Source organism: Drosophila willistoni, unplaced genomic scaffold, assembly GCF_018902025.1.
Source record: "Drosophila willistoni isolate 14030-0811.24 unplaced genomic scaffold, UCI_dwil_1.1 Seg830, whole genome shotgun sequence".
Lineage (NCBI taxonomy): Eukaryota > Metazoa > Arthropoda > Insecta > Diptera > Drosophilidae > Drosophila > Drosophila willistoni.
In genome coordinates this window covers 26,976-40,549 of record NW_025814727.1, presented here as the reverse complement: position 1 = coordinate 40,549, position 13,574 = coordinate 26,976, and the positions used below count along the sequence as shown (strand labels likewise).

Genomic DNA, 13,574 nt, shown 5'->3' with positions numbered 1-13,574 from the left:
GAGGAGTTGCCTCTCTCCTTATTTTTTTTCCCGCCTCTCTTCTTCGGCTCCTGCGTTGGTGTGGGTGAGAAATTTTATCCACTTTCCCTCAAACTTTTCACTTTTTGCTACCAGCAAATCTTCCTCGTTTTCACACCGCTACGAATCAGCTGATCGAGCCAGTGTTGGGAAACGACAGTAATAAGGGGAGCCCCTAGCCAATATCGGGCAGGTGGCGCCTCTGAGAAACCCGCAAATAAAACCGTTTGGAGCGGGATTCAAATTTAAATTCAAATTGGCACCAACCAGAATTCAAATTAAAAACTAAAATTTTTTCCCCGCTCCCGAGCCATAAATGGTCAGTCCTACTGCGTCGATGGACCAGCATGATCGACAAGGAAGATTTCCCCTTAGCGACTGCGCGAGCGAAGATTTAATTTTTGCAAGGCGACCGTTAATCGGAAATTCCCCCCCTGCAGCAGTTGGAGCAAACCCAGTGTCAGTTGCAACGCGGGCTATTCTAAACAGCCCAGATGTGTCGGCAACAGCGTCAAGCCCTCCAGTGAAGTCGCACATCGCTGAACTAGATGAACTAGGCTCTCTAGTATGGCAGTTAGACACACGTTTAACAACAGAGATGATAATAAAAAGCCAGTGAGGCATGTAAATCTGAGCACGAAACAGTCTATAGTGAAAATGAAGGTACTGTACGAGTTTCTCTGCCACAGAGTTCTAGCTGGAGAATTCCATAAAGTCCCGCAAAGGCAAGACGGTGCCACACAGATGACTCCAATAGCAAATGGCCGCAATATAGTCCTCGCAACGACAAACGCTAGTGACTCTCCCAAACGTCCTAGAGAGCATTCGCCGGCCCAGCGCAAAACACCGCCTAAAAAAAGGAAAAATAATGCGCCAGTCATAAAGCCATCTACAGCGACAAGCCCACTGCGCACTGATCGTATAAACAGGCATCACAACCAAGATGAGTGGCAGAAAGTCACAAATAAAAGGAGCAACAGGGTGGCGGCTCAAAAGCAAAGGCTGCCAAAACAGAGGCCAGACGCTATTTTGATAGCAAACAAAGGCAACCTATCATACAGCGAGATGCTCAATTAGTCACATGCAGTGAAAACGAAGCCCTAAATCGCTTGGGGAAAATGTCAAAAAAGCAAGAAGGACAGCAAAGGGAGACCTTTTGCTTGAAATGGGAAAACCAATGCCGGAAAGTCTAAGCCAAATAAGCGATGATATTGGTGCTGCATTGGGCAGCCAGTTTGCAGCCTCTGCCTTGATAAGCGAAACCAGGCTGGATATCAGAGAGCTTGATGGTGAACCACCAAAGAGGAGATAGTAGCAGCGTTCGGGAACAGGCTCAAGGTGAAGATTGACGTGACCGCCATTAAGAGTCTGCGCAAATCTTATTCAGGTTGCCAGAGAGCTACAGTAAGCGTCCCAACTACGGCAGCTAACGACATCCTTCAAGCTGGAACATTAAAGGTTCGCTGGAATGTCTGCCCCATACGCCTAGACAATACTCCGAGAAGGTGCCTAAAATGCCTAAAATACGGCCATATCGCGTCTAAATGCACCAGTGAAACCGATCGAACTGGCCTCTGCCTAAGATGTGGCAAATCGGGTCACAAGATTAAAGAGTGCAATAATAGCCCTTCATGTTGCCTCTGTGTTGCCAGTGGAAACGCTGATTATGCACACACGGCAGGCAGCCATAGGTGCCCTCACGGGCCGAAAGGGATGTCTACAATAAAACAATAATGAGATTTATTCAAATAAATCTCAACCACTGCGAGGCAGCACAAGACTTGCTGTCACAGAATGTCAGAGAGCTCGGCACAGACGTTGCTATTATCAGTGAGCCTTATAAAAATTTTACTACCACGACATGGGCACAAAACAATTCGGGAAAAGCAGCGATCTGGGCATGTGGGACCACACCGTGCCAGATAAAATTCCCTGCATCCTTCAACGGTTTTGTTAGAGCCAAAATAAGAGAGTACTGGATTTTAGCTGCTATCTACCCCCCTCATATAGCCTCGGAGAATTCTGCGGCGTAATAGAAGAGCTGTCGGACCAGATCCGATGCCATAAGCCGGCAATTGTTGCTGGGGACTTCAATGCATGGGCAGCGGAATGGGGCAGCTCCTCCACCAATGCAAGAGGCCAAGCACTTCTTGAAGCATTCGCGTCAATCGACTTGGCGCTCCTTAACACAGGCAACGGCTTCACATTCCAACGTGGCAACATAGGATCTATAATTGATCTAACATTCGTCACCAGTGCACTCTGCACACATGCACGGTGGGTATTGAGTCCCCATTACACAGCTAGCGACCACAATGCAATTATCTGCACAATTGATAATCAGCGGCGGTCGGAACGGCGGATAACGAAACCCCAAATATCCAATTCGAAAATGTTAGATGTCCAAGTCTTCACTAGAACTCTTGAGCAGCACAATATCGAGGCATATACAGCAGACGAGCTTAACGCCTGGCTAACTGACGCGTGCAACGCCTGCATGCCCCGGAAAAATGCCTGTCCCATGAACCACAGACCAGCATATTGGTGGAACGAAGAGATTGCCAAACTCCGTAAGCTGTGTCATCGAGCCAGAAGGAGATCCCAGCGCACTCGGGGTAGTGAAGACTCTGAGTCATGCCGTCTAGAATTTGAGGCAAAGCGCAGAGAGCTCAAGATGGCTATTCGCCGTAGCAAAAAGGCTTGTTTCGACGAACTACTCACAGAAGCAGCAAATTATGTATGGGGCAGGCCATATAAAATTGTTATGAAGAGGCTTAAATCTTTCCAGCGCATAGAACCACCTTCTAGCATCGAAATGGATGCAATAGTAAGGGAACTGTTCCCCACCCAGGCACCAAGCAATTTTGTAACAGTTAACTATGATGTAGCAGGCATACCGCCGGTCACATCACAAGAAATACTGACAGCTATAGGACGCATTAAAATCAATTCTCCCCTGGCCCCGACTGTATCCCGAACGAGGCATTAAAGATTGCTGCCTTCCAGCACCCCGAAAAGTTTGCATTCGCCTTCACCAAATGCCTCAACGATGGCATATTCCCCGAACTATATAAACAGCAGAACCTAGTGCTCTTACCTAAACCAGGAAAACAAATGGGAGAGCCCTCTGCCTACAGACCCATCTGCCTACTAGACTCGACGGGAAAACTCCTAGAAAGAATAGTAGTGGACAGGCTAGACCAAGCCTTGCAGGCCAACCAAGCAATTTCCGAAAACCAGTTTGGTTTTCGCAAGGGAAGATCTACACTAGATGCTATTCAGAAAGTGGTTAAAATAGCTCGAAACGCTACCGCCGGCGATAGATGGAAAGGCGGATCAAAAGAATACTGCCTAATAGCCACACTAGATGTTAAAAATGCCTTCAACTCGGCAAGATGGTCCTGCATATTGGAGGCTCTGCATAACTATAGAGTTCCGGCGTACCTGTTGAAGGTAGTTAGCAGCTACCTCAACAACAGATGGTTGCATGTGGACACCTATGATGGAGGAAAAGATTATAGCATTACCGGTGGAGTTCCACAGGGCTCTGTCATGGGGCCGCTACTCTGGAATGCAATGTACAACGGAGTGCTAAACCTGAATATGCCTAAAGGAGTTGAGACCATTGGCTTTGCCGACGACATCGCCTTAGTTTGTGTGGCGAAACATCTAAATGAAGTGGAAGCTGTTTGCTCGAACGCGATACTCCGAGTTCAACAGTGGTTGGCCTCGATGGGCCTTCACTTGGCCGAACATAAAACTGAGGCAGTGCTCGTAAGCAGTCGGAAGAAAGTAGAGATTGCAACAATTCAGGCTGGCTCCGCGCAAATAACCAGCAAAAACTCAATAAAGTACCTTGGCATACTTATCGATTCCAGGTTAACGTTCAAAGACCACCTCAAAGAAACAGCAAAGAAAGCGAGGGCTACCGGCGCTGCCTTATCGCGCCTAATGTGCAACACGAAGGGTCCCACACAGAGCCGCAGATTGCTGCTCCACGGAGTCACAAAGGCCATAATGCTTTACGGCGCTCCGGTCTGGGCCGAAGCCATGGCCACAAAATCCTATGCACGGGACATGGAATCCGTCTATAGACTCAGCGCGCTCAGAGTCTGCTCCGGTTTCCGCACGATCTCTGGAACTGCTGCTATGGTGCTAGCAGGCACAATTCCTATCCGACTCCTAGCAGACGAGACCAAACAACTTTACAGCAAACTAAAAGACCCGAGAATTACCCAAATCGAAAGGGCTACAATCCGCAAGAGGGAGCGGAGCATAAGTATTTCTAGATGGCAGGCGCTGTGGGACGAGTCTGAAAAAGGCAGATGGACTCACCGACTTATCCCAAATCTCGAAACATGGCTTAATAGGAGACACGGCGAAGTCAACTTCAACCTGACACAGCTACTGAGCGGACACGGTTGCTTTCGGAGTTACCTTTACAGATTTCGGCATGCTGCAAGCCCAGCGTGCCCATGGTGCAACAACGGTGAGGAAGAGACTGCTGAACACATTCTGTTCAGTTGTGGCCGCTTCGACACTCACAGAAGAAATCTGCAAATGGTACTCGGGGTGCAGGCGTCAGCAATAAATCTGGTACCGCTAATCATACTGCGGAAGGCCAATTGGGATGCCTTCAACAAATTCGCAGCGGTCACCATGGCCGAACTGCGCAGCGAAGAACAACTGGCAAACAGAACCTGATAAGAGGATGTGCGGTGGAGGCAAGATCGTGTGAAGCAATACCCCCGCTGGCAGTCCCACACGCTTTTCCTTCTCCGCAACTTCATATATTCCTAAATCTTTTGTAAATTCTGCTTTCTATCCTTTCTTAAATAAATGAATTAAAAAAAAAAAAAAAAAAAAAAAAAAAAAAAAAAAAAAAACACTGGCTGGAACCCAAATTAAGTACAACAAATGAGTTTGTAGGCGTATCCAAAGCAAACAAGGCAACAAAATAAATTTCTGTAATTGATGTTGCTAATTTGTCATCTACCATTTTTTGAGGCCATTTCTCCAGACACATTTACAGGTGGCCAACTTTTACTCTTATACAGGCTCTGCAGCAGTTTAAGTTTCACTTGACTGATATGTCAGGTCGAAAGAAAGACTACCAAGAAATTTTTCTTCACCCGCAATAACATTTTGATTTAAAAGCCGCAACACGCGTATGACCCCAAAAAAAACATAAAAAGAGAAAATTCAAGAAAATGTAATCCTATGCGCCAAATTAAACAGGCGCCAAAAGAAAAACAGTAAAAAAAAAACACAAACAACGCAGAATCAATTGTTGCTCTTTTTGTACCCATGGATGAAGATTTTTTCATTTTAGCCAGAAACAAGCGATCAAAAAGGAATGAAGTTTTAGAGAAAGTGTTCTGAGTAGATGTATCTATTCATTTAGAATCTTCGCAAGAACTAACAAAAAATGTAAATCATTTGAATTTCCACCATTCGAAGAAAATCTTGTTAATCATGTTGCCATGACAATTCGCTTTTATTTTAAATATTTTCCCCATGGTACATTTTACAGAAGAAAACAGAAAATGTAGTACTGAGTTAAGGAAAAATTTGGCTTGGGATTCAGAAAGAAAGTTAATAAAATAAAGCTTTTGGAACATATTCTTAAGTAAATTTTTGTCGCAACTTTTTCTGTCTTTGGGCTATGTTAAGAGAGAGTTTTCGACGGAAAGAGTCGGCCCAGACGGAAATGTGACGGCACAATTAAAACAGCGTCCCATTCAAAAAATTAAAGAAAAAAAGACAATGATGTCTGGCTGAAAAAATTGTGCGATTTACTGCGACCACAATTATTCGACATAGTGGCGCCTCAATGCCAGACAGAAAACGAAACGCACGATTCAGTGCCGAAGAGCAACGACTGTTGCGCAAACGACAGCGGCAGCGAAAACGAGATGGCAGCATAACTAATTGGCGCGCAAAACCAGCGTCGTGAACCAGTGTTGGTAAACAAACGCTCGGAGGAAATGTTGGAAAGCGGTTTTTCGTCAGCTGCAAAATTCCAATTAGCGAAGGAAACGTTGTTGGAATTTAATGGAAACTCGTGTGGAAAGAAATGGGTCACGCAGCTGACAAATATAAGCGAAGTATATGGAATCAAAGGTGTACAAATGCACATGCTTCTAGTCTCCGAGCTTAAAGGACGGGCTCATGAGTGGCTACATGCCAATGGTACGCGCATTTTGGAACCCGTGGCAGATGCCAGGCGCCTATTCGAGTCTCGAATTTGGAGCGCCAATGAGAGTTTCGTCAGTTACTTCGATGAAAAGGCCAGGCTGTCAGATGCCATCTGCATCAGCGAAGAAAAGCGAGTACACAAAGCCATTGAAGGGATTTCTGTTTTTCCCGGAGGGACTCCGCATTGAAGCGCAGATCCATGCATTTTCAGGCATTCAGCTACCGGTACAGCGAGCAGCAAGAGAAACTACAAAGTGGCCGCTACGGGCAGAAGATCCAAAGAAGATTTCCGTTGCTACAACTGCAACTCGAAGGGCCACATGAGCAAGGACTGTAAGAAACCCGACAGAGTGCCAGGTTCCTGCTTCGGATGCGATGACTTGGATCATTGGGTGGTTAATTGTCCACTTCATAAAGAGAAGCTAGCTAAAGGATGGGACGAGTTAGACTTAAATGCCTTGAAATAGCTAGAAATGTAAATGTTGAGAGAATAGTTGATAAAATAGTTAAGGAGAAAAACTGTAAGAATAGAAAAAACTGTAAGAAGAATAGAATAGCGGCATATCGGTTTGGATCATCGGGATCCTTGGGATGAGACTTTCCTCACCTTTGAATTTTCCTATCATTATCGTAGCGTAAATTACATTGTTCATCGATTTACTAACAACCAAATGCGTACCGTTGCACAGTTTTGGTTGGTTTATGTTTCGAAGCATGATTACTACGGAGCCAACCTTTAGGCGCAAATTGTTCGGTGGTAAGCCAGGCACGTCCAAAGAGTTTAAGATGTCCTTTCCAGGGATTTCGCGTTTTTACATCTATTTTTAGCTTATATTTTGATTTTTTGGCTTTTATTGAGGACAAGCCTCTTATTTCTGTATATTGTTTAATTTTAGGTAATTTTAATAATTGTTGATTTTTTGCGACCTTTTATTGTTAAATGTATGTTTTGCCGGCTCGAGGTCAAATTTTCTTTTGTGAATAAACAAAATAATAATATTTTGTGTTGTTCTTTTCCGATATATTTCGACCACTCATCGGTGGTCGTCTTCAGGGCAACTATAAAACATTTAATTGTGATTAACTTTAACATAACATAATATAACAACAAGAAACACCTACTTATTTTTACACGTCCGCACATTGTGACGTGGAGCTACACACTGACTTGTCCCTAATAAATGCCTGTATAAATGCGCGCAGTTGTCTGTACTTATATATAAGACTTAATTATAAGGTAGATACAGACAACTGCGCGCATTTATACAGGCATTTATTAGGGACAAGTCAGTGTGTAGCTCCACGTCACAGTGTGCGGACGTGTAAAAATAAGTAGGTGTTTCTTGTTGTTATATTATGTTATGTTAAAGTTAATCACAATTAAATGTTTTTATAGTTGCCCTGAAGACGACCACCGATGAGTGGTCGAAATATATCGGTAATTTTAATATTTAAGCGGCCTCTTCAGACAAAATTGTGCTCTGTGATCCATAATTAATAAGGATATTGGCAATGTATGTTCTCCAGCGGCCTCTCCTTTGCAACTATCTTGTAGCACTGCTGCTGTTAGTAGTTGCCGACCTGCAACTACATATAGTGTATATATACACTAGTTCACTTTTTCGATATTAGGGCTTCGAATACGCCACACACCAACTCCGTAATTAATTTTTTTAACCGCCGCCAAAATTGTTGCAGTTGCTCGACTAGCCAAACTGCTTTTATATACTCGGTCGCACGCACTTTTTATTTATTAAGCAATGTTTTGCTTTTACATTATACTCTGTCTCTTACCACTGGTGGGGAAAATGAAGTTTTTTATTTTGCTACCTATAGCTGATCTTAGCATTTACACTTGCATAAGAATCCAGACTTTAAGGAGCTGATTCAATTTCTTGGTCTCCTACCAATGGTGGGAGAAAACTACAAAGTTCCTTTTACTCGAAAGACCAAAATGAAAGGGATTCCGGGCGAAGGAAAATAACACAATCTTCATTCGATGAATTCAGAATATGCACTGATTTTATTTACAAAAGTATTGTGTAGATGAATGAACTCTTAGATTCTAGACTACAATTTTTCTTAAAAATACTAATTCTAATGACCCACGCTTCGGGGGTTGAAAATTGTTTATATTTCATGCTCAGCGTTGGCCACTTGATAACGCGCCGCTGTTGTAATCTTAATTGTTTTCCACAGAGTGTGGATGCATGTTTTGTTTGGTTTTTAAGCAATAATTGTCATATGAATCTTTATGACTTATTTTTGTGTTATATTTTTGTTTTCGTTTTGTATATTTCTTGTTGCATCTGATTTGGTGAAGCCATTTCAAATGAAACCGTTGTTTAATCTTAAACATTCTGCGAGGGGCCGCCAAATGGGGCGATTGGGATTCGTTTATTTTTATTAAGTTGTCTTAAACAAACTATTATTAATATTATCATTAGTAAGATGACTAACATTAAGGAAGCATGACCAGTTACATGATGGAAATTTAAGCCTAGTATATGAATATGTGTTCCTTTAACGATTTTAATTGACTTCCTATTCTTTCTAATTCTGCTGAATGATTTACTATGTTTGCTTCTACTGGATTCCGTGCTATATTTGCTATGTTACTAATATCGCATACGTGCGAAGTTTTAATAGCTATGTACGACTCTGACTAAACGCTATGATGAGCTACTAGAATTTTATCTTCTGCCCTAGCTGTGCAGCCTGATCTGAGACTCAAAATTCCTTGTTCTGGTATGTCTAGCACCTCCTGCTGTTCGTTACCGCATTGGACTCTGGCCTTAGTTTTAGGTGGTACCTTGAATAACCAACTACTGCTGCTATCTAATTCTACCCAGTAAGATCTTGTCTCAATAATCGTTGTGTATAAGCAGTTAGATTTTGTATTCTGTTTAAAAGGTGTCAGCTCACAAGCATTATCGTTGGCACCACTCCATGGCCAATAAGCAGTTAGATTTTGTATTCTGTTTAAAAGGTGTCAGCTCACAAGCATTATCATTGGCACCACTCCATGGTTAACTTCCTTCACATGTTCTCCTGTTCGACTGCCAGTTCCGACATTTTTGCATAGCTGATTCAGACATTAAATGATACGCGTCTATTTCAAAATTATATATTAAGTACTGACTATCTATATGAACCATTACCATTTGATTATTATTTAATCGTACAGGCACTGGAATAACTTTATAAAGAAAAGACGGGTGTCTACCAAACAGTGGTATTTTTGCATTTATAATTATTTTTCTATCTATGAAAATACCCTTGGCCGTCAACAGAGTATATATATCTTTTAACTCAGTACCTGTCCTTTTACCTGGTAGTACTAATGCTTCGGACAACTTGTCCTTTATTTTTGTTATTTCCAATTTCATTTGGCTTGGTTTTAAAATATTAGGGTTCAATCTACCATGGTTAATGTCTATTAAAAGATTTATAATTCCTGTCTGAATTTTTTCACATTCATCAACCACGGAACTTAATTGCCTTACAATCATGAAGAACTGGATGGATTCTCTATATACGTAATAGCTTTCTTTCAGTAATTCTGTCATATTTTCGATTCGGTTGTTCATGTTATGAAAATTATCATTTATTTCATCTATAGTTGTCTTAAGAATGTTTGCCGTAGAGTCTACTATCGATGTCTGCTTTTCTTCTAGATGTTTCAAGTTTTGCTGATTTGTCAGTAAACTTCTCATGTTTTCTTCCATCTGCACCCTGTCATCCGCATCCATGATGCCAAATAATATATGGTACAGTGAACCCATGAATTCAAACGGTGCTCGTTTGCTTCTTGGCTTATTTTGATTCATGAACAATCTATTATTTGCTTCGATTTCCGTAATTCGTTTTACCGTGCTGTTTAATACAAAATGGCACTGGTCTTCGAAATTATACAATTTTTGACATAAATCCCTCAATTTGGGAATCATTCTGTCACCTTGACTGAGCATTTCAAAGTAGGCCGACATGTCATAGTACATAACCAGATCCCATGAGGACGCTACTACTTCCACTTCCACCCATTGGATCTAAGTATAATGCGGCTGTTGCGTTTAGTTCTTTTACCGTAATTTCGGTCGATTATCTTTAATGCTTGCTGCATTGGAAAGTTGACAAAGCAGCACCAACATTGCTAACATCATTACGGTTCCTACTTTGGACAGATTACAGAATCTGGTACTTTTCCGATATCGCTTCTCCTCAACGTCTTCGGATGATTTTACCCCAACAAGTGGACAGATTTTACTAATAGGCCTTGTAATTGATCCTTCCTGCAATTTGATTTTTACCACTCTTACTTTATCGTCCCTGCCTTTGTGAATTTCCTCAATCTTGCCCAGAGGCCACCTGGCTGGGTGACAATTCTCATCTTTAATCAGTACGACCTGTCCATTCTCTAAATTTTCTGTGGTTCGTCGCCATTTATTCCTTTGCTAGAGAGTATATAGATATTCGTCTTTCCATTTCAACCAGAAATCCTTTTTCATTTTCTGAATTAATTTCCATTTGTCTAAATTTCCAATTTTTTCTTCTGATATGGACTCAGCTGCTTCTAATGTTGGTCTTCCAATCAAGAAATGACCAGGAGTTAACACCTCATTATTGTCCATATCTTCACCCGTCGTATACAACGGCCTTGAGTTTAGTACGGCTTCTATCTGGCACAATAAAGTTGCCAGTTCCTCATATGTGAGGTTACTATCTCCTATTACTCTTTTTAAATGATACTTGACTGATTTTACTCCAGCTTCCCAAATACCTCCGAAGTGAGGTCCTGCCGGGGGGCTAAAATGCCAGCTTATCTGTTCTCGTTCAAGAATAGGAGCAATTTGAACATTATCTTGAACTGCTTTTTTGAACTCTTCATCGAGTCTCGTAGCTGCTCCCACAAAATTCGTCCCATTATCGGAGTGTATGTTAGCGCACTTACCCCGTCTTGCAACAAATCTTCGAAATGCTGCTAGGAAGGCATCAGTTGTCAAGTCACTAACAACTTCTTAATGAATTGCCTTAGTTGACAAGCACACAAATACTGCTATGTACCCTTTGAATGTTTTTTGAGCATCTTATATGATATGGACCGGCAAAATCAATCCCCGTGTTATGAAATGGGGATGACACCGTTACCCTGTTTTTGCGTAGGTTACCCATAATTTGCTCCGCAGTTACTTGGCGGTATCTGGCACAAGTAACGCATTCCCTCAGGTATTTTTTAAGGGCGTTTCTTAAACCGAATATCCAAAATTTCCTTTGAATTTGGCTCCTCATAAGGTTAATTCCTCCGTGTAAGGTTTCTTTATGAGCATCTTTAATTAACAGCATTGTTAAATGTGATTTATCTAAAATCACAGGATGTTTAGTATCAAAACATAGGATATCCTCTATGCGACGCCTTACGAATTTTTCTTTACTAGCACCGTTCTTTATCCAGCACAGTGTAATAGTCGAATCACTCCAAGCATATATTTCAGATGGAGCAGCAATAGATTGCTGGACTCTTTGTAGCAATTGCGACAGCAAGTGTGCTGCACATAATTCCAATTTAGGAATAGTCTTCCTATTTTTGATTGGATTAACTTTGTTCTTGCTGGCTATTAAGGTGACTGCCTCGCCTATTTTAGCATATACCACCGCAGCATATGCCTTTTCTGAAGCGTCAGCAAAACCATGAATCTGTAACAACATATTAGGCTGTGTCTTGATCCATCGTAGTCTGATTTCTTCCAGATAGACCAAATTATCCCTGAAGGATTTCCATTCTGTTGTTTCGTTATCGGACAACTCTTGATCCCAATTTTGCTCTGCTAGCCACAACTTCTGCATAAATAATTTGCCTATTACCGTTACAGGTGCTAGCCAACCTAGTGGATCATAAATCTTGGCTAGTGTGGATAGCACACCTCTTTTATTCACCTTTCTGTTCTCGTCACAGTGTACCTTAAACTTCAATTCGTCTTTAATTGGTTCCCACTGCAACCCCAAGGTTTTAATTGCCTCGTTCTCATCAATTTTTAATACTTTATTATCGCCTGTATCAATAACCTCTTCAACAATTTCGGACTTATTCGAAATCCATTTTCTCAAATTCATTCCTGCTTTTTCCAGCTCTCTGGAAACCTGTTGAACTTTGCGTTTTGATTCTTGTACGGTATTACCTCCAGTGTAGAATTCATCTCGGATAATTTCACTAATTACTTTATCTTGACATCTGTTTGCTATCTCTGCAAGTTTCCTTGTAGCTAAATAAGGTGCTGATGCCGTACCGTACGTTACTGTTGTCAATTTATATATTCTTAATTTTTTCTGCGGTGAAATTCGCCACAAAATATGCAAATATTTTTGATCGTTTAGATCAATGTTTATCTGCCGATACATTTTTTCAATATCTGCAGATACTACGTACTGCCATTTTCGCCACTTTACTATTATGTCGAATATGTCTTTTTGAAATCACGGCCCGATCAACATAACATCATTGAGACTTCTGTTATTCGTTGTTTTCGCGGAAGCGTCAAATACAACTCTTAATTTAGTTGTCAGACTTGCTTCTTTTATTACTGCTTGATGTGGCAGATAATACGCACCTTCATCCTTAGTTTCGACCATATGCCCCAACTCCAAATATTCGATACTTTTTCTCCAAGTTAAGAAATCGCGCAGTTGCCTGCGCCTTCGAGTCACCTAATTCCTTTTCTTGCTTAAACGGAATCGTTACTACATATCTTCCTGAGGCATCAATCATAGTCGTCTTGTTGAAATTTTCTTCACATTCGCTAGCTTCTGTATCATCTTTTTCATCTGCCTCCATTTCCTAAAACCGCTCCATATCTGTAATATCTATTGTTGTAGCTACTATAGACTCATCTCCTTTTGACTTCGTACATCCCGACACGATCCAGCCAAATTGAGTATTTTGTCCTAGCAGGCCATTAATCTTGGCAACTCCACTTTTTAAGATGTGGGTGCATACGTCTATCCCTATTATCATATCGACCCTATCAGGTTTATTAAAGGTGGGGTCAGCTAGCACGTAAGTTGCCATTTTGACATATCCACGTTTGCTATTTTTAACGGAAGAGCTTTCATTAATTGAGGCAATACAATTGCTTCAACCTTAATAAGTTCTATTTTAGAATCACCATTTCAATATTTACCCTATACTTCGAGGTTCTAGGGTTTGTCGAAGATACGCCACTTATTTCCGTTTGTTTCTTGATCTTGGGTAACTTTAACATTTGAGCGGCTTCTTCAGATAAAATAGTGCTTTGAGATCCATTATCAATCAAGGCTCTTAATGTTTCATATTCTCCATTTATCTTTTTAACTTGTATTAGGGC

At 41.4% G+C, this 13,574-nt stretch overlaps 1 protein-coding gene across 1 annotated transcript; it reads left to right on the top strand.

The window, feature by feature from the left end:
• Window positions 1-6,149: 6,149 nt before the first annotated feature.
• LOC124462017 (zinc finger CCHC domain-containing protein 7-like) lies at window positions 6,150-6,683 on the top strand. The gene is made up of 2 exons (XM_047013416.1): window positions 6,150-6,316; window positions 6,428-6,683. Exons 1-2 carry the CDS (start codon window positions 6,150-6,152, stop codon window positions 6,681-6,683), a joined length of 423 nt encoding a protein of 140 aa, XP_046869372.1.
• Window positions 6,684-13,574: the final 6,891 nt, after the last annotated feature.